We start from the raw sequence: 19,826 nt of genomic DNA, 5'->3' as shown, positions 1-19,826 counted from the left end.
GGGTCCAATTGATGAGCTCTCCTGGGAACATCTTTGGGAATAAGGCTTCCAAGCGGTGAGTCTCTGGGCTAAAGGGGAATTACAGCGAGAGGCGGCTCCAGGGGAGGGACAGAAACAGGCAGAGGCAGGAAATTGCTGCCTGGAGGAACAGGCTGCCAGGACAAAGGGAGCGCAGCTGACCTGTGGCTGAGGCCAGAGGGAACCCACCCAGGCAGCTGGGCAGGGCTGAGCTCAGCAGCCGGGAGAACATTTGCACAGTATTTAATTTTGTATGTCAGGAGTGCAGCATGGGGTCTCACTGGGTGAATCAGAGCCACTTCCTGTTGTCGGTAGGAGAGCAGTACTGAAAGCCCCAGTCAGGCTCAGGTCGCCCACTGAACAAAAAAACCTCATTCACCCAGATCTACGCTGGTTTCCGCGGCCTGCGTTATGCAGGAGATCAGACTAGACTCTATGAGCGTCTACCAATCTCTCCCCACGACCCGGAGCAAATCTCCATGGAAAATTCTCGATCCGCTGAATTCAGGGGCCAGTTATGGCAATGCTGCGCTACATCTCCTCTCTGCTTTCACGCCCTCAGCCAAACCTGCCATGATCTCCCGGATGGAGCGCGGGGAGGAGCCCAGCATCCTGATTCTCCAGGACTCCAAGGAAAGGGAGAGCCTGAGAGGTGAGGAGTGAGTGACGCCGGCTCAGAGAGCAGGGGAAAGCTGGGATCCCAGCAAAGCCATTGGGAGCTTCCCAGTCTGTCTTGTCTTGTCCCCTGTCCTCAGGGCAGGCATCACTCCCGGCTCCCACCTGCCCTGCCTGACCCAGCCTTGGGGAGATTCACTTCCTGCCCATCAGCTGCCTCTCTTTCTCTCGCTCTCCCCCAGAAGGTGCCAGGACAGCGAGTGAGAACGAGGAGGCGAATCCCCAGCAGGAAGGGTCGGCGGGAACAGAGCTGCACAGGACGTGGGGAGGAGCCAGCGAGAGCCCAGGCGGGGCAGGACAGCAGCAGGGAGAGCCCCTGGAGGAGAATGAAGCCTGCCCGGGGGAGAAACTCTACCAGGGCACCTAGTGCCTCAAACGCTTCAGCTGCAGCTCCAGCCTGCTCCATCACCGGCGCTGCCACATGGGAGAGCGGCCCTACGCGTGCCTCGAGTGCAGGAAGGGCTTTGGGGGGAGCTCGGCGCTCGTGGCCCACCAACGCACCCACACCGGGGAGCGGCCCTTCCGCTGTGCCGGCTGCGGGAAGGGCTTGAGCCGCAGCTCCAACCTGATTCGGCACCAGGGGATCCACAGCGAGGGGACCCCTGCCACTCAGTGACATGGGGCGGGAGAAGGGTGGGAAGTTTGGGTGGAAGATTGACTACCGCTAGACACCAGGAAATCAGCTCAGAGGGGCCCGGCCACGGACCCACCTCGAGGAGAGGGGCTCAGTCATGATTCAGCACCAGGGAATTCCCATCCAGGAAACCACCTGCCATTGACCCACAGGCTGTGTGGGAAAGAAGCTGACCTGGTAGCTCAGCCTCTGCCATCAAGTGAGTTCCCAGAGTGCTGCGGTGGCTGTGAAGGCCGGCCAGGATCCTAGGCTCTATGAGCAGGGGAACGTCGAATAGGAACCAGGAGACCATCCCCAGAGACTATACCCAGTTCTGGTGCCCACAGTTCATAAGGACGGCCATGCTGGGTCAGACCAAAGGTCCATCTAGCCCAGTATCCAGTCTTCCGACAGTGGCCAGTGCCAGGTGCTTCCGAGAGAATGAGCAGAACAGATAATCGTTGTGTGATCCATCCCCTGTTGCCCACTCCCAGCGTCTGGAGTGGGTTCATAGGCATTGCAAGACTGGCTCAGATCCTAGCACCATCTAGTGCCGTATGCCAACTCGGACAGCGTCCCAGCTGCTGCAGAGAAAGGTGTGTGAACCCTACAGTAGCATGTGCGGGGTATTCCGCCCCCCACGTTAGGTCTCAGCCTGGACTGCAAGGGAGCAGAGTGGCCTGAAGTGCAGGCCACAAGAATGATTCCAGGTCTGGAAAAACCTTCCTTGTAGTGAAAGACAGAAGAAGCTCCGTCTCTTTGGTTTCTCCAAGGGAAGGCTCAGAGGTAACTTGGTTCGGGTTTACACACCCCTGCATGGGAAGGAGGTTCCTGATGGCAGATGGCTCTGTCATCGACAAAGTCTGAACGAGATCCACAGCTGGGAGCTGCGGCAGACCGGAGAGAAGGGGCACATTTTTGACAGACACTGGGGCAGCCTTACCAAGGGACATGGTGGATTCTCCTTCCCTTGGGGTCTTTAGGGGGCGACTGGCAGGGTATCCTCGAAGACATGCTGTAGCTCGGCCACGAGCTGTGGGCTTCGTGCAGAGATCACTGGGTGAGTCTCCGGCCTGCGTTACAGAGATCAAACTAGATGATCCCAACGGTCCCTTCTGGCCTTCAAATCACCTTTAAACGAGAGAGTTTCACACTTGGTTGCTTCTGCAGGCTGAGCCCGTTGCACAAGCCAGGGGCTCCTTGCATTCTTCTACTTCCCCTACTAGCTCCTGTGGGCCACCCTCTCATCCCTTTCTATTTCTGGGACTCCCCTCCTCAGCACATATGGCTCCATCCCCCATACCATACCCCATACATATGGCTCCATCCCCCATATGGCTCCATCCCCCATACAATTATCCCCTGTTCACCTCCCATTCCTGAGGCTCTATCTGCCTCCCCATCCCCTATTCCCCCCTTCTCTCTATGTATTCCCCCTTCCCCCATATCAGGGTCCCTCATTTTCCCTCTAGCAGGGGTTCTCCATGCCCCCATTCCCCCATGCCAGGGTCTCTGTGCTCCTATTCCCCCTGTACCAGGGTCCCCCATTCTCCCACTCATGCCAGGGGCTCTGTACGCCCCCTCACACCCCGCTTTGCCCCTTCCCCCTGTTTTTATTTTCTTTCTGTCTGGGAGCTAAGTCATGCAGGATGTCAACCTTTCAAACTGAGATGGGGGTGCTGGGACACAGGAAGGTGTAAACGGCGGTCATCAACCTCTCCTTTGAGCTACGGACAATTATGGAGATGGCGGAAGGTGTAGCTCTGCTAACCAAAGACCAAGGGCTGGGTGCACCCCGCATTTCGCCATTCCGGTTTTCTGGGGGTTTTTTTCCTGTTTTTTGCCAGATCCATGGGGTTCTGCCCCTTGACGCCTAGAACAGGGCCTGAAACTGCGGAATTGATCAGCCAGGGCATTCAAAAGTGATCGCGTTACAGCCCAACAGAGAAATGTCATCAAAGCTGAGTGTAATGATGTGTGTGGAGATGCTTTGGTGGGAGCTTGAATCTTATCAGATGCCAGGAAAACCATGCTGAGAGAGACCCGGTCCCTGAATTACATGGTGGGTTGGGGAGAAGGTTCAGAGCCTTGACATAATGGGCTATAGAGCCTCATTGAAATCACTGGAGCGATGCCACTTTACACCAGCTGAGAGTCTGACCGCATTGAGTCTCCTCCAATTTCTTCCATATGGGGTAGAATCCAGTGCCCTTGCTCATTAAGATGTCTTGTAACCTTCATGTGTGGGGTGCTAAATAATATCAGCCCGTCCCCTGCCATATCAGCCAGGGGATGGGCTGATATGGCAAGGGACGGGCTGATATTATTTGGCAATCTGTTTTGGAGACAAGGTTCTCTCAGCCAGGCTGAAAGGGAACTGAGTTCTGGAAGTATCTGCATTAGAGTGAGTTACTTTCCCTTCCCCTGCTCAGCAGGAAACATTAACCCCCAGGCCCAGCCTGTACCCTATATATCTATGCCTGTCCCGAATTAAGAACATAAGAACGGCCCTACTGGGTCAGACCAAAGTCCATCTAGCCCAGTATCCTGTCTTCCGACAGTGGCCAATGCCAGGTGCCCCAGGGGGAATGAACAGAACAGGATGAAGTGATCCATTCCCTGTCGCCCATTCCCCGCTTCGGGATTTGGAATCCAAATGCTGCGGGCTCTTTGCTCTGCTGGATCTTGCAGCCTCTTGTAATGATGCCTCTGGCCGGGACGTCTGCCTGGATTGAACCCGGGAGCTCTGGATCTGAAAGCTCAAGGCACGGCTGCCTGAGTGATGGGATCAGGGCCCTCAGCTGAGAGGCTGCAGGAAGCTCATAAATGTCCAGAAATAGTCTGGCCACTAGATGGGGACACACGAGTCACCCTGTGTGGGTTATTCTTCGGGTTGGTGTGAAAGTCCCAAAGGCCGCTAGAAACCGGAGTTCCCTGAGAGGCCAGCCCATGGCCTCCTGCTCTCTCCAGCGCCTGGCTCCTCTCTCCAAGTTGCAGGGAGCTGCTCGTTCAGGAGCCAGGGACATCTGGGGAAAGTCCCCTCTGTGGCCAGCACTGCCCTGGAGGCTCCCAGACTTCTGACCATCCCCACCCCTAATATCAGTTCCCAGTGGGTACCCAGATCCCACTCCCACACTCTAGTTCCTGGAGCCAGGGCCGGATTCCCAGTTAGGCCCAGGAGGCACGTGCCTAGGGGTGCTGGCGGCGTTCTAGGGGCGCCTAAAAGTTAATAGTGGGTTAAAAGTTTCATTTTTGAATGGAAAACACCAAGGTCAGCTGGGGGGGGGCGCTGAAGACGCTGTGCCTAGGGGCGCGTAAGGTGTCAATCTGGCCCTGCCTGGAGCCCCCACTACAGGGGCAGGGGTTACAACAGCCCAGGATATGTCAGAGCCAGGGTCCGGCCCCGGGGGGGGTGCAGGGTTCCCGGGGGGGGGTCTCTGAGGGAGGGCGTGATGTCCCCCATTGCAAGTGGGGTGCAGAGTATCCCCCACCTGCCCTGCGGCGGGGGCTCATCCCGGGTTTCCCGGGGGGGGGGGGTTAGACACTGGCTCCGCGCCGGGGTCTTTGGTGCCTGTTCGGGGCGGGGGGGTCTCCCCATCGCCGGTGCTCTGGCGAGCTCAGAGTTAAAACCAGCGAGCTCCGAGAGCCGCCGAGCCCGGGCCGGAAGGGAGCGGCCGGCGCAGTCCCGGCCCACGTGCGGCGGGAGCGGGGAGACCCAGCCGCAGAGGCGGGACATCGCTGCCCGGGGGGGGGGATCGGAGCCGAACTGGGACCGGAGAGACCCCCCCGCCCCCAGCCAGCTCCGGGGGTCTGTGCAGCTGAGGCCGGCAGGGTCCCTGTTCCAGCCCTGCCCTCCCCTCCCCGTGCATGTTCAATAAACCCCTCGTGCTGAGATCCCACCGGCAGCTCCTCCATGGGGCCGTGCCCGGACCCATCGCTACAAGGGGCCAGCTGCTGCCCCCCCTTCGCCCCCCCCCCGGCCCCGTGTGCCTGGAGATCCTTGATTCCCCTGCAGGGGGCGCGGCCCATCTGCCCCCAGGGGTCTCCCTGCCTCAAAGGGCCCCTGGGAACATCCCCCCCAGCAAAGAGCGGGGCGGGGTTCAAGCCTAGGCGCATCTCACCAGTTTCTTCTCCTAAACAGGATTCCCCGAGCCCAACCTGGCCGGGATCCCCCGCATGGAGCCAGGGGAAGAGCCGAGGGTCCCGGATCTCCCGGGCTCCGAGGAAAGGGAGACCCCGAGAGGCGCCCACCCAGGTGAGGAATGAGCCACACCGGCTCGGAGACCGTCCGGGAGGGAAGGGGGCAGCTGGGATCCCAGCCAAGCCCCGGGAGCCCCCAGTTCTGTCTCCGCTAGTGTGGCAGCACGTACACGCCTTGCTCAGGTGCGGTGCCCCGCGGTGCCAGGTGCTGCACAAACACAGAGACCAAGTGCCTGACCCAAAGAGCTTTCACCCTTAAGAGGCAAAGGGTGCTGGGCGGGAAAGGGATGCAACATACAAGGGTTTGGCCCGACATAGCTCCGTGTATCGGGCCCTAGCAATGTATGGCCAGATCCACAGCTAATGTCAATCCGTGTTGCTTGTTGATTCCCACCAGCAGGGATCTGGCCCATTGACTCCAGTGGAGTGATGCCCATTTACACAAGGGTGGGATCTAGCCTGATCCCCACCTTCAATACCAGCTGGTACTCCCCGCTTCCTTCGTCCTTGTTCTAAAAGATTAAATGAGCGTTGCAATATGAGTTTCAGATATATCCTCGTTATTCAAGGCTCTGAGTTTTCGGTCCTAGCCTTCGTATCACATACAAATATAAATAATTCCCTGATCATCTCGTCTCACTCAGCACCGTCCCTAGCAGGTGTCCTGTCCTCATGGCAGGTGTCACTCCCAGCTTCCACCTGTCCTGCCTGATGCCTGGCAGGAGCCCTCCCTCCCTTCAGCCTTTCTCTGGGGGCTCAGCTGGGCCACTGGAACAGACCCCGCCCCTCCTCTCTCTTCAGGGAAGGGTTTGTGGGATTTCGCTTCCTGCCCATCAGGCTTTCTGCTCCACCCGTGACCAACTACTTGGCCTCCCCTCGCCAGCACAGGGAACAAGCCCTGGCTGGATTCTCTCTCTCGCTCTCCCAGCAGGTGCCGGGGCAGCCAGCGAGAACGAGGAGGAGAATCCCCAGCAAGAAGGGCCTGCAGAACCTGAGCGACACGCGACGTCCTGGAGCCCCGAGCAGGGAGACGTCGGTGGGGCAGGACGGCAGGGAGGAAACCTCCCAAGGGAGAGCTCTGCTGAGCGGGAAGGAGATCCCTGGCAGCTCCAAGACTCCTCTGGGCGTCCGGAGGAGAGACTGGCCATATGTGGGCAGTGTGGGGAGAGCTTCTCTCAATACAAAGACCTCGCTGAGCACCAGAGATCCCATAGAGAGGAGAGGCCCCATCAATGCCCTGACTGCGGGAAGGGTTTTACCTGCAGCTCCCACCTCCTCCAGCACCAGCGCACCCACACGGGCGAGAGACCCTTCCAGTGCCCCGACTGCGGGAAGGGCTTTGGGGTCAGCTCCCACCTTGTTGTCCACCAGCGGGTCCACACCGGGGAGCGTCCCTACAAATGCCCCGACTGCGGGAAGGGCTTCAGCCAGAGCTCCCACCTGGCCAAGCACCAGCGCACCCACACCGGGGAGCGGCCCTACAGGTGTGCGGCCTGTGGGAAGAGCTTTGGGGACAGCTCCTACCTGATCCAGCACCAGCATGCCCACACCGGGGAACGCCCTGGTGTGGGCGGTGGGATGGGTGCAGAGGACAGGCCTCACCCGTGCCCCCAGTGCGGGAAGAGCTTTGGCACCAAACTGGCCCTGAGCCGGCATCAGAAGGTGCACAGCGAGGAGCGGCCCTATGAGTGCGCTGAGTGCGGGAAGAGCTTCAAACTGAGCCGGCTGCTTATCCAACACCAGCGGATCCACACCGGGGAGCGGCCCTACCGCTGCCCCGACTGCGGGCAGAGCTTCGGCCGCAGCTCCCACCTCCGCTCCCACCAGCACATCCACACCGGAGAGAAACCCCACCCCTGCCCTGACTGCGGGAAGGGCTTCAGCCACGGCTTCCAGCTGGCTCAGCACCGGCGCGTCCACACGGGGGAGCGGCCCTACGGGTGCCCTGCCTGCGGGCGCAGCTTCAGCCACCGCTCCACCCTCATCAAGCACCAGCGCACCCACACCGGGGAGCGGCCCTACCGCTGCGCCCAGTGCGGCAAGAGCTTCAACTGGAGCTCCGCGTTCATCAAGCACCGCCGGACCCACTCGGAGGAGCGGCCCTTCCGCTGCTCGGACTGCGGGAAGGGCTTCCGCGAGAGCTGCACCCTCATCCAGCACCAGAAGATCCACTCGGAAGAGAAACCCTACAAATGCCCCGACTGCTGCAAGAGCTTCAGCCTCAGCTCCTACCTCGCCAGGCACCAGAAAATGCACACGGCCTAGGGGCGCCAGCGGGGGGCCTGCCCTGCCCGCGCAGGGGTGTCTCGGACTCACAGGTCGTGCCCACTCGTAGCCCCGTGCGGTCCGTGGGGGGAACCCCCTTCAGTGTGACAGCCCTTCTTGGGGGTCCACTCTGTCTCGGGAGTTAAGCCCCTCCACCTCCTGGAGCCGCACCTCTCTGAGCCTTAGCACACCTGTTTCTCGCCGTCGGCCCCCTCAGGGAGTCCACTTGCTCTGGACCCCCGGGGCCTCCACTCCCAAAGGGAATAATGCCACCCTGTTCTCTAGACCGGAGCGACTCTCGGCCAACATAAATCAGGAGGGTTTATTGAGCGTTTGAACACAGCATAGGAAACTCTCAGGGCGACTCCTGAGCTGAGCCTCCGGGTCGCCAGGTCCCCAGTTGCTGGGGTATCCATTCTCCAGGCCATTGGCTGGGGTCCCAAGTTCCCTCGCCGGTCCTCTGTAACAACAAATTCCCTCTTCCATCACCTCATTGAACCAGTAACACCCAGGGAAACTGAGTCCCACCCCCTATGCATGCAAACCATTGGAAAAAACAAGACAATCCCCCACTTCGTCACAAGGGGCATTGTGGGTACCTTTCTGGAGTGGGTATGCACCCCCTGCTTGCACAGAGATGTCCTCTTGTCTTCCCTCTGGTGACTGGAGCGTGTATCAGAATTTATGTGGAATTTGTGGCCCTGGAGGTTTTTAAGAACAGTTCCAGATCTCGGACAGCTCCCACCTCTCATTGAGGGTCTAGGTATATTTGATCCTGCCTCAGTGTGGAGGAGAGGACTAGATGACTTCTCAAGGACCCTTCCAGCCCTCCATTCTATGACTCTGTGAGTCTGCTGCTAACCCCTAAACTGATTGAATTTCCCATGGGATGAAAACTTTGAATATCAGAAATTTTAAAAAATTTGATTTTCGCCCCGATTTGTTGAAAGCTGAGAATTTTTCACAAAATATTATTGGGGAAAATATTTCATTTATTGTTTTGACTAATTATATCTTCTGTTATCTGAGAGGCCGTGTGGTCTAGGGCAGTGTTTCGCCACCAGGGCCTTTTCTTGTGGCAACAGCCTCCTGGGCTGTGATGGGGGCAGAGGGGCGCACAGCAGTGGCCCCTCTCCCAGGGCCACCAGCAGTGGTTGGTCTCTGCCCCCCTCTGGAGACACACACGCTGCAGGTGCAGACAACTGGTGAATTCCCCACTTTCCCGGGGGTAGGGTGGGCAGGGTTCAGCCATGGGGCTTCGGTCTCCATCCACGCAGTGGCGGCTCTGGTTCAGGCTCCAGCCCCAGGCTCACCATCCCCTACGCACACCCCTATTGTCCCTGGGCCCCACTGCCTCCCTGCCCACCTCCCCAACCAGGACTTAATCTGTCCCAGGGCTTGCCGGGGCTGAGTAAGTCTGCTGTGAAAAGTGATATTAGCAAACATACAAAGATCACTTTCACAGCAGAAAACTTATCAGCTAGCAAGTCTTAGGGGGGAAGAAAAAGCTCAACCAAAAAAGCAAAAGAAACCACAAAAAAGACAAGAACACGGGAAGCACCTTATTTGTGTTTCTATTCTGTTTATGTCCAGTAACGAATAGAGACAGCTGTAAATTATTTGTATTACCGAGTCTGAAAAAACCCTACATAAATTACAATGATTTGGACATATGTGCATATTTATATGTTTTTCCTAAAGTTCATTAAATATTTTAGGAAAACTTGTCAGCGCGGCCACCAGCAAGAGTTGGTGGCCGCACTCTGAGGCCCCCAAAAAATTTGTTGTGAGAACCCCTGGTCTAGTGGATCGCACACTGCACTGAGACATGGATTCTATTCCCAGCTCTGCCACTGGCCTGCTGGGTGACCTTGGGCAGGTCATGTCACCCTTCTGTGCCTCAGTTTCCCCATCTGTAAAATGGAGGTGATGATACTTGACCTTTGTAAAGCACTTTTTGAGATCTACTTGAGGAAAAGCACCATGTATAAGAGCGTGGCAGTATTATATTATAAATTTTAATATAAAGTAAAAGTCAAAATGATAAAGTAATATTCATAGATTCCAAGGCCAGAACGACCATTGTCATCAGCCTATCTGACCTCCTGCAGAACACAGGCCATAGAACTTCCCCCCAAAAATTCCAAGAGCAGAGCTTTTTGAAAAACAAACAATCTTGATTTAAAAATTGCCAGTGACGCAAAATCCATCACTTCGTAAATTGTTCCAAAGGTTAATTACTCTCAATGTTAAAAACTGACACCTTATTTCTAGTCTGAATTTGTCTAGCTTTAACTTCTGGCCTTTGGAACTTGTTATACCTTCTTCTGCTAGATGGAAGAGCCCACAATCACATATTTGTTTCCCCTGTAGGTACTTAGACTGTGATCAAGTCTATAACCTTCTCTTTGTTAAGCTAAATAGATAGACTCAAGGAGATCAATCGCTGTGAGGCAGGTTGTGGGGCTAACTGGTGTGATCATAGGAACCCCGCAGGAGATGGACTGGTAGAGCTGAAAGACGTGACTACAGAAGAACAGGGTCCCCAAGGGTGAGCCTGGGAATGAGTTCTCCGGGCACTTGGAGGCAGTGTTTTACAAGTAAGTCACTGGGCTAGAGCTCTACAAATCTGGTTCCTGCCCGAGCCTCTTCATGAGATTGTGGGCAGCTCTGTCTCAATTTCCCTATCTGTCCCTTTCTCTGTTTAATTGGTAATTTCTTCAGGCCAGGAGCTGTTTCTGAGTGTGTTTCTGTGCAACGCCCAGCAGAACGGGGCCCCGAGATGCTACTGTAATGCAAACAAAGAAATGGGAGTGTGAGACCTTACTATTTCTTTACTACCATGACAGAGTTGTGTGGCCCAGTTTGGGCAAGGGTGGGATGCCTTAGACCTGGCTAATTTGGACACCTTGGTCTTGGATACCTTTATGTGGTTGTCTCCTTGTTTTTCCTAACAAATCTTGTTTCAGTAAGATCCACGTTGACTTGGACTCTCAGGAATTTCCCAGAAGGATAAATGAGCCATCAAGCTTTCAGGACGGGTGGCTGAATGGGACCTAACTCGGCTTGTGAATTATTATCTAAAAGATTGAAGTGAAGTGACTCTTTTCTATAAGGTGTGTCACTCCCTGGGCTATGTCTAAAGGACAGGTCAGTTCAGCCAAACCCATCAGGATCCCTCCTGACCCTGCCCAGCCAACTCAGGAATTATGGTCCAGAGGGTAAGAGTCCTCCTATGGCTGTGTCACACCCAGCCAATGGAAGATGCTGGATAACCAGGGCAAGTTGGAGGGGTGTAAGGTTGCAGCAAGATTTCCTTTGCTTAGTGGGAGGTTCCTGTGGTTTAACCCCATCTCTCCCAGCGTTTTCTGGTTGCTGCTCTCCCTTGCCCGGGGTGAGGGAACTTCAGTCTGCAAGGGCTGGCATCAGTCCCATCTCACCTCAGTGAGGATCTCAAAAAAGGATCTGAGAGAGGTGAATGCCTCTGTCTCTAGGGTGGTGGTGGGGAAAGCCAGCTAGGGTCTCTCCCTCTCCTCAGCGGACCCCAAAGGACACAACCCCATCCCAACTGCACCCAGTCTGCTCCCATGTACAGCAGTCACGGAACCTTCCAAGCCTTAGTGTTCCATCTGCCCCCATGGCTATGGAACATTCCTGACCCCAAGATTCCATCTGGCCCAGGTTCCAGGCCCCAATGTTCCACTGACCCTGGAACCTCCTGAGCCTCAAAGTTCCAACTGCCACAGACCCCTCCTAGCTGGAGCAGTGAGTGGGGGCGCCGGGCACAGGGGAGATGCAGAGAAGAGTCTCAGTGAGAGGTGGCTCCGGGGGAGGGAGAGAAACAGTGGCAGAGACAGGAAATCCCTGCCTGGAGGAAGCAGCCGTAGGGACAAGGGGTTGGGAACCTGAACCACAGCTGGGACCAGAGATTCCCCCCAGCCAGCCCTGGGAGCTGCATGGAGGGAAGCGGGGTCTGTGCAGCTGAGCCCAGAAGGTTCCCCCCCTTTGCCCCCGCAGCAAGTTTCAGGGCAGCACAGGAGATCTGTGCAGCAGAGTGCCCCCAGCCACATTCGGGAGCCATGGAGTGCGTGAACGCAATAGGCTGCTGGGAACAGGAGGGGCTGCTCCCTGAGAGGCCAGACAGATGGATGTTCCCAGGTGGGGGGCAGCCATCTCCTCCATAAGGCACCCAGCTCCTCTCTCCACAGCGCTTACCAAGCTCCTAGTTCTCCTGGGCCCAGAGCAGCCCGAGAAGCTCCCAGGCATCTGGCCACACCCCATCTCCTTGACCTAAAATGGGTGATGTGGGGGCAGGAACCCATGAATTGTCAGATTCCAATGGGCTTTTCACTGTCAAACCTGGTCTTTGCAGGGCAATTTCTCACTGTGTGACTTCAATAAACCAGGATTTTTTTTTAAAGGAAACTAGGAAAAACAATCCCATCATGTGCGACTCTAAGAATCTTATCACATAGGTGACTGGCGTGGCCTGAGCCCCTTTTGTTCTGTGGACCAGCCCCCAGAGGGGGATGTGGCTACGCTTTTAGCCCACAAGCCACACAATTAACTGGGCGACAAGCACTGAATGTAGGATCAGCTTTCCTGACTTCTCTCCCTAGCTCTGGGAGGGATGTGGGGTAGAGCAGGACTCCTGGGTTCTGTCTGCAGTGCTGGGAGGGGCGTGGAGTCTAGAGCAGTGGTTACAGATCAGATCATAGGGGAACATGGTGTTTTGGCCTGTTCCTTGTAAAAGACAGTCCCCTCCTGGGCCTGGAGATGCTGGAGGTTCCCAGGCATTCTGCGGCCCTGCCCCAAGCTATCCATTCCCAGCAGGTATCCAGACCTGGCTCCCCAGTAAGGCCCTAGTTCCCAGCTGGCTGTGATCACTGTGGCCCCTGGGGAATGACCCCCGCCCCAATGCTTTGCACTCTCCTGGCTCTGGTCCTGGAGCCCCAGTTATAATGGCCTTGGGTATATCAGAGAAAGAGCCCCCTGGGGTTTCCCTGCGGGCTCTTTGGCAGGGAGCATGGTGCCCTCTTTAGGACCATCCTGTGGGGGGCGGAATTCCCAGTAGATTTTGTGGGGCGCTGCATTAAAGTCCAGCCAGGCCCATAATGGGTCCCCCAATATCTGCTCCTGCTGTGAGTTCGCTCTGGGACTGTGAGCCTGCCCCACACAGCCCTAGCTAGGGGGTCTGTGTTATCCGCCCCAGGGAATCTGCACCAGTCCGCTGAGCTCCCCCAGCGCCGGCTCCTCGTGGTCCCAGCTGAACCCCCAAACCAAGACCTGGAGCCAGGGCGGGCATGGACGGACACTGGGGCAGCTGGGCAGGGCCACCCTCCCGGCGAGACTGGGGGATCCGGAGATGGGGCAAGAGGAGCCAACGGATGTGGGTGCGCCAGGGATGGGGGGGCCAGGGGTCTCTCCTGAAGGTGTGGGGAACTGGTGCATCCTCCACAGGAGGGATCTATCCCCCCCTCTCTCCAGCCCAGCCCCCCGCGGGGGACCCTGCATCCTTCCGCCCCCTGCAGAGCCTTTCCCGGCTCCTGGGGCCGCCAGGCCGGGCTATCCAAAGCGGATCTTCCCGGAGTGGAGCCGGCCGCGGGGTTGCAATAGCGCAGGGACCTTCCTGTCCAACCCCCCTGCCTGCACCCTGGGCCGGGGACTCAGGCAGCACCCGCTGCCCAAGGGGCCGGACCCCCTGTCTGCAATGAGACCCCCCCCCGCGCCCCAGGGGACCAACCAGTAACCCCCCCACCCCGTGCGCTGCAGCCGGGCGGTGAGTGGGGGCGCAGGGGCGGCGGCTCCGGGGAGGGAGAGAAACAGCGGCCGGGGCAGGAAATCGTTGCTTGGACAAAGCGGCCGGGGGGGGTCGGAGCCGAAGGGGGGGCTGGGACCGGAGAACCCCCCCCCCCCCAGCTTTAGGGCAGTGGTGGGGGAGGTGGGTCTGTGCAGCTGAGCCCAGCAGGCTGTCCCCCCACCCCACCCCCCAGCCCAGCAGCGAGCCCCCGGGACACCACTGGAGGTTGTGGTTTGTACCACTTCCTTGGAGCAAAGTTACTGACCCCAGGCAATGAAGGGGAGTCGTGTGCTGAGATCTCCCCCCCCCAGCAATTCGCGTGAGAGCCATTGAACCAAACTCTCAGCCCTGGATCTGCTGGAAACCACTCCCTGGCTCCTGCACCTCTGCACGTTTCGGCTGCTTTTTGCAGCACTGGCGTGGCATGAAAAGGGTTAACACACTGTGTGGTTTCAAGGCCCTTAGGTGATGTTTGCAAAATGACTTCTACTGCTGAGTGTGACTCATTCGTCAAAACACCTCTTCCCTGTGTCATAGATCAGATCAGTAACTTAACAGCCCCCGAGTGGGGTTCCCCTACAGCCCAGGGGGCCCCACTGTGCTAGAACTTGGGTGGGGGGTTTTTTCGGATGAGATTATAACTGCAGTTGACAGAGGCAATAGTGTTGATGTAAGATAGACTTCGGTAAGGTATTGGCATTGGTACTGCATGACATTTTGAAAAAAAACTAGAAGGATGTAAAATTAAGCTGGCGCACATGAGAGGGACCAAAAGCTGGCTAAGTGATAGGTCTGAAAATGGAACTGTAAAATCATCACCAAGTGGGTGTATTTCTAGCGGGGTCCCACGGGGATCGGTTCATGGCCCCCCACTATTTAACATTTTTATCGATGACCTGGCAGAAAATATAAAATCGCCACTGATAAGGTTTACTGACAACACACAAAATGGGAGGAGCGATGGATAACGAGGAGGACAAGTCGCTGGTACGGAGCGATCTGGATTGCTTGGTAGCCTGGGTGCAAGCGAACAATCTGTGTTTTAATATGGCTAAATGCAGGGGTGAAAGTAACATTCAGCACTTACCGGAGTAAGAGGCGGGGCCTTGGGTGGAAGGGGCGGGGCTGGGGGGGTCAGCGTCCCCCAGCCAACCCAGCCACGCTGCCTGGCCCGCGCCACCTGGGGCAATTTAAATCGCCGGCCCCGGGGCAGCTCCTCCTTTTGCCCTCAAAGCAGGGTCCTTTGCCACAGCAGTGCTTTCACGTTGCCTCCATACGGGCCGGTACCGAAGGCCACTTTTTAGCAATACGCCGTACAGGCCTGTACCAGCTTACTTTCACCCCTGGCTAAATGTGACTATAGAAACAAAGGATACGACTTTATCCTGAGAAGCAATGCCTCTGAAGACTTGGGGGTCATGGCGGATAATCAGCTGACCATGAGCTCCCCATGTGATGCTGTGGCCGAAAGGGATAAGACATGATTTAGTTGGTGTTGGTCCTGCTTTGAGCAGGGGGTTGGACTCGGTGACCTCCTGAGGTCCCTTCCAACCCTAATCTTCTCGGATTCTATGCATAAGCGGATGCATACACAGCAGTATCTTGAGTAGGAGTAGGAAGGTTATTTTACTTCTATATTTGGCACTGGTGTGACCACTGCCGGAGTACTGTGGGTTCCATTCTTGTGTCCACAATTAGAGAAGGATGTTGATATATTGGTGAGAGGGTTCAGAAAAGAGCCCCAAGACCGATTAAAGGATTAGAAGGATTAGAAAACAGGCTTTATAGTGATAGATTCAAGGAGCTCAGTCTATTTAGTTTAACAAAGAGAAGGTTAAGGGGTGACTTGATTACAATCTTTAAGAACCTGCAGGGGGAACAAATATTTGATAATGGGCTTTTCAATGTAGCAGACAAATATATAAGACAATCCCATGAGTGCAAGTTGAAGCTAGACAAATTCAGACTGGAAATAAGACATACGTTTTTACGGTGAGGGTAATTAACAACTGGAAGATTTTACGAAGGGTCGTGGTGGATTCTCCATCATTGGCAATTTTAAAATCGAGGGGATGTTTTTGTCTAAAAGATCCGCTCTAGGAATTATTTTAGGAAAGTTCGTTGGCCTGTGTTAAGCGGGAGTTCACAACAGATGATCACAACGGCCTCTTTTGGCCTTGGAATCTGTGAATTGTACTGGGCGATGCACAGATCCTGACTAAGATCTGGGCCCCCATTGTGCCAGGCCCTGCACAGACCCAGTCTGAGATCAAGCCCCATTGTACCAGACACCACACAGACCCCTACCAAGATCAGGGTCCCCCATTGTGGCAGGGGCTGCATAGGCCCTGACTGAGATCAGCGACAAACCGCTTTGCCCCTCCTCCCTCCCCAGCGCAGGGAACGAGCCCCGGCTGGATTCTCTCTCTCTCCCAGCTGGACCGGGCTGCAGGAGCAGAGTGGCAGGGGAGGTCCCAGAGCCGGCAGGTGGCAGGGCAGGGCAGCTCCCTCCCTGCCAACCAGCCAGCTCCAGGGGAGATCAGAGCTTGGATCTGAGTCATAGTGTTTGAGGTTCATTCTCTCTCTCCCAGCAGGTGCCAGGACGGGTGTGAGAACGAGGAGGAGCTGGGACCTTCTCAGGAAGAGGTGTGGCAGGAACCCCCCAAATGTCCCTCTTGCCACCCGAGCTGGGGGAGCCGCTGACCATCTGCAGCCAGTGCGGGAAGAGCTACAGCCTGAGCACCCAGTTCCTGCGGCACCAGCGGACCCACGTCCGTGAAAAACCCTTCAAGTGCGACGAGTGTGGGAAGAGCTTCGTGGACAGCTCGGCCCTGCTCACACACCGGCGTGTCCACTCCGGGGAGCAGCCCTACCGCTGTGCCGACTGTGGCCGGCGCTTCAGCCGCAGCTCCAACCTGATCCGGCACCAGCGCACCCACCGAGAGCTGCGGCCCCACCAGTGCCCCGATTGCGGGAAGAACTTCGCCGAGGCCTCCTGCTTCCTGCAGCACCGGCACTCCCATGCAGGCGAGCGCCCCTACCTCTGCCCTGACTGCGGGAAGAGCTTCCGCCACCGCTCCGCCCTCCTGGCCCACCGCCGCACCCACCTGGGGGAGCGGCCCTACACGTGCTCCGATTGCGGGAGGAGCTTCCACCAGAGCTCCCAGCTCTCTGCCCACTGCCGGGTTCACCTGGGCGTCAGGCCCTTCCAGTGCCCTGACTGTGGGAAGAGCTTCTTGGACAGTTCCTCGCTGATCATCCACCAGCGCATCCATACTGGAGAGAAACCCTACAGATGCCCCGAGTGCGGGCGCAGCTTCAGCCGCAGCTCCAACCTCCTCCGGCATCAGCGCATCCATGCCAGGGAGCAGCCTTTCAAGTGCCCCCAGTGTGGGAGGAGCTTCCGGGATGGCTCAGGTCTGGCTCAGCACGAGGGGTCCCACCTGAAAGCCAAGACATACCAGTGCACCCAGTGTGGGAAGGGTTTCAGCCAGAGCGCCACCCTCATTAGGCATCAGAGGATTCACACCGGGGAGCGGCCCTACACCTGCCCTGAGTGCGGGAAGAGCTTCAGCCAGAGCTCCACCCTCTTCCGACACCGGAGGATCCACACAGGCGAAAGGCCCTACAAGTGTCCCCAGTGTGGGAAAAGCTTCATCGAGAGCTCGGCCCTGATCCAGCATCAGAGAAGTCACACGTGACAGAGGCCACTAGGGGAGTGCATCCATTGGAAGTCAACCATTGGCCAGTATCAGTGTGGTGCCGGCAGGAGCAGGTGCCTGGAATATTATGGGTTCATTGGTGGGAGGAGAACATCAACCATTGGCCAACGTCAATGTGGCATTGGCATGACAGCATGGCTGGAACATCGTAGATTAATTGGCTGGAGGAGAGCGTCAACTATTGACCAATATCACTATGGTGTTGTTGTGCATTTGTGTCTGGATTATCATAAATTAATCAACCGGAGGAGAAAGTCAACCACTGGTCAATGTCAACATGGTTTTCGTGTGAGAATGTGGCTGGATTATGGTAGATTAATCAACCTGAGGAGAAGATCAACCATTGGCCAATATCAGCGTGGTTTTGGTGTGAGAACGTGGCTGGAGTATCACAGATAAATTGACTGGAATTTTCAAATGACCCTAATGGTGTCAAGTGACCAGGTTCGAAATTCTCCCTTGGAAATCCCAGCCATAGATGTGGAAGGCCAGAAGGGACCATTACAATCACCCAGCCTGTCCTTATGCCTAGCGCAGTGATATACTGACATTCTTGGCAGTGTGTGGCGGAGGTGTGGAGTCTGCTCAGTGGTAATTGAACTTTCCTGTCTCTGTACGAATTGTCTTTTCCAAGGTCTGTTTGACGTGGTATTTAACAAGGTGAAACAGCAATCCCCAAAACAAGAACCCATCATTTCTGCCATGCAAATGGACCAAATGTCAGTGTTTAAAGTGACCTGCAGGGGGGGGGAAGTTAAGGCTGGGTTTGGGCCCCTTTTCTTGATCTTTTATGAAAAAAGTCTGGCCGTTTTATTTTTTTTTAAATTCTGCTTGGTTTGGGTGTGTCCCACAGTAAAGCCGTGTCTACACACATTTGTAGCTTTTTCACTACACCGGTCTAGTTAAAGGGGTGCAGCCCCCATAGTGTGGGCTCAGTTATTCTGTTATGAAGGGACTTTTTTTATTATTGCTATTCATTTCTATTTACCGTAGTGCCTCGGAATCCTTGGTGTGGACCAAAACCCCACGGTGGTTGGTGCTGTACAGACACGGAACGAGACGTCAGTCCCTGTCCCAGAAATCGTACAATCAAAGTCTAAAACAAGAGACAACAGATGGATACAGATGGAATGATGGTGGAGTACAAGGAAACAATGGGACACTGCTGGTCAGCATGACTGACCGTGGTCTCAGCACCAGCGGTCTAACCACTGTCAAGTTTTTTGTAGGACTGATGGCATAGGAGGGATTTGAAGGAGGAGGATGTTTAAGGGGGGGCCTTTCCCCGGCATGAGGGTTCAGCATGGGAGAAAGCGCAAAGGGGCTGGTTTTAAAAGGTCAGTCCAATCTGGATTGAAAAATGGCCAGTCATGGAGAGTCCACCGTGACCCGTGGAGAGTTGTTCTTATGCTTAATTATTATTCTCACAAAACTTTGCCCCTTATTTCCGGTCTGAAATTGTCTAGCTTCAACCTCCAGCCCTTAGATCTTGTTATGCAATGTAACTGTATCAGTTAAAAAAAAAAAAATCACACCCCGACCACCAAAGCTCTGCTGGAAAAAGACGTAGGGGAGACCCAATGATACCAGTGAAAAAGGCCCTGTTGCTGGAATAGCTTATTCTGCCTGGGGAACCGATAGAAGCCAAGCTAAAGGAACTCTGTTGGTGGCATAAGCTAGGTCTCCGCAAGGGGGCTTGCTAGTATAGCTGTCCTGCTCTAACCGGGGTTCTCAAACCTTTTTTGCTGGGACGGGGACCCCCTTTGAAAATAGTTCAGGCTGTGATGCCCCCCACCCCAACAAAAGGGATGCTCCCCCCTCCCATGCCATCCTTACTTCTGCGCTGCTGCTGGCAACAGCGCTGCCTCCAGAGCTGGGCGCCTGGACTGCAGCCACCGCTCTCGCGACCCCCCTGCAATAGTCTTGTGACCCCCTTTTGGGCCAGGGCCCCCAGTTTGAGGAGCTCTGTGCTATAAACTACACGTTTCCCAAACCCGAAGAAAAGCTCTGTGTACGCGCGTCTCTCTTACCAACAGAAGCTGGTCCAGTAAAAGATACTAGAGTACCTCACCCACCTTGCCTCTGATATCCTGGGGCCAGCCTGGCTGCAACAACACGGCATAAGCTACACGGCAGACTCTTTCTAGTGTAGACGAGACCCAACTCTGTGTGGCTAGACCACATGGGGAGGGGTTTAGGCGTCTACTCCGTCCATGCTCCGGTAGCAGAGATGTCTTCTGTTAGATTCAATCATTCCCCTGGCCCTCTGTGGCAGTGCAGTGGGGGTAGGGAATTATTCCCTTGGGGTTGGAGGGGGGGCGGGGGTCAATCCAGCAGCAGGTGCTGTTGGTGGGGCTGGTGGCAGGAAAGTCTCCACGCTGTTACAGGCCTGCTCTGGGGAAGTGAGGGGGTTAGGAGCTTCGTAACTTGAAGTCTACAGTAGATTCCTCGTGAGACGCAGCTGGTGGGGGTGGAGGGCATGGGGGCTGTTTAAACAAGGATCTCTCACTTTGCGCTGAGATGCGGCCGCTTC

General features: G+C 56.1%; 1 protein-coding gene across 1 annotated transcript; it reads left to right on the top strand.

Annotated features, from left to right (window-relative positions):
• Nucleotides 1-1,341: 1,341 nt before the first annotated feature.
• On the top strand, nucleotides 1,342-19,510 carry LOC114022523 (zinc finger protein 271). Its single transcript, XM_027834589.3, has 6 exons — nucleotides 1,342-2,366; nucleotides 5,448-5,561; nucleotides 6,435-7,765; nucleotides 10,917-10,992; nucleotides 16,185-17,884; nucleotides 18,287-19,510. The coding sequence occupies exons 1-5, from the start codon at nucleotides 2,258-2,260 to the stop codon at nucleotides 17,270-17,272; spliced, it is 2,718 nt and encodes a 905-aa protein (XP_027690390.3). The 5' UTR covers nucleotides 1,342-2,257; the 3' UTR covers nucleotides 17,273-17,884; nucleotides 18,287-19,510.
• The last annotated feature ends 316 nt before the right edge of the window (nucleotides 19,511-19,826 follow it).

The sequence above is a fragment of the Chelonia mydas genome, chromosome 6 (assembly GCF_015237465.2).
Source record: "Chelonia mydas isolate rCheMyd1 chromosome 6, rCheMyd1.pri.v2, whole genome shotgun sequence".
Classification (NCBI taxonomy): Eukaryota; Metazoa; Chordata; order Testudines; family Cheloniidae; genus Chelonia; species Chelonia mydas.
This window is presented reverse-complemented; position numbering and strand designations above follow the sequence as displayed.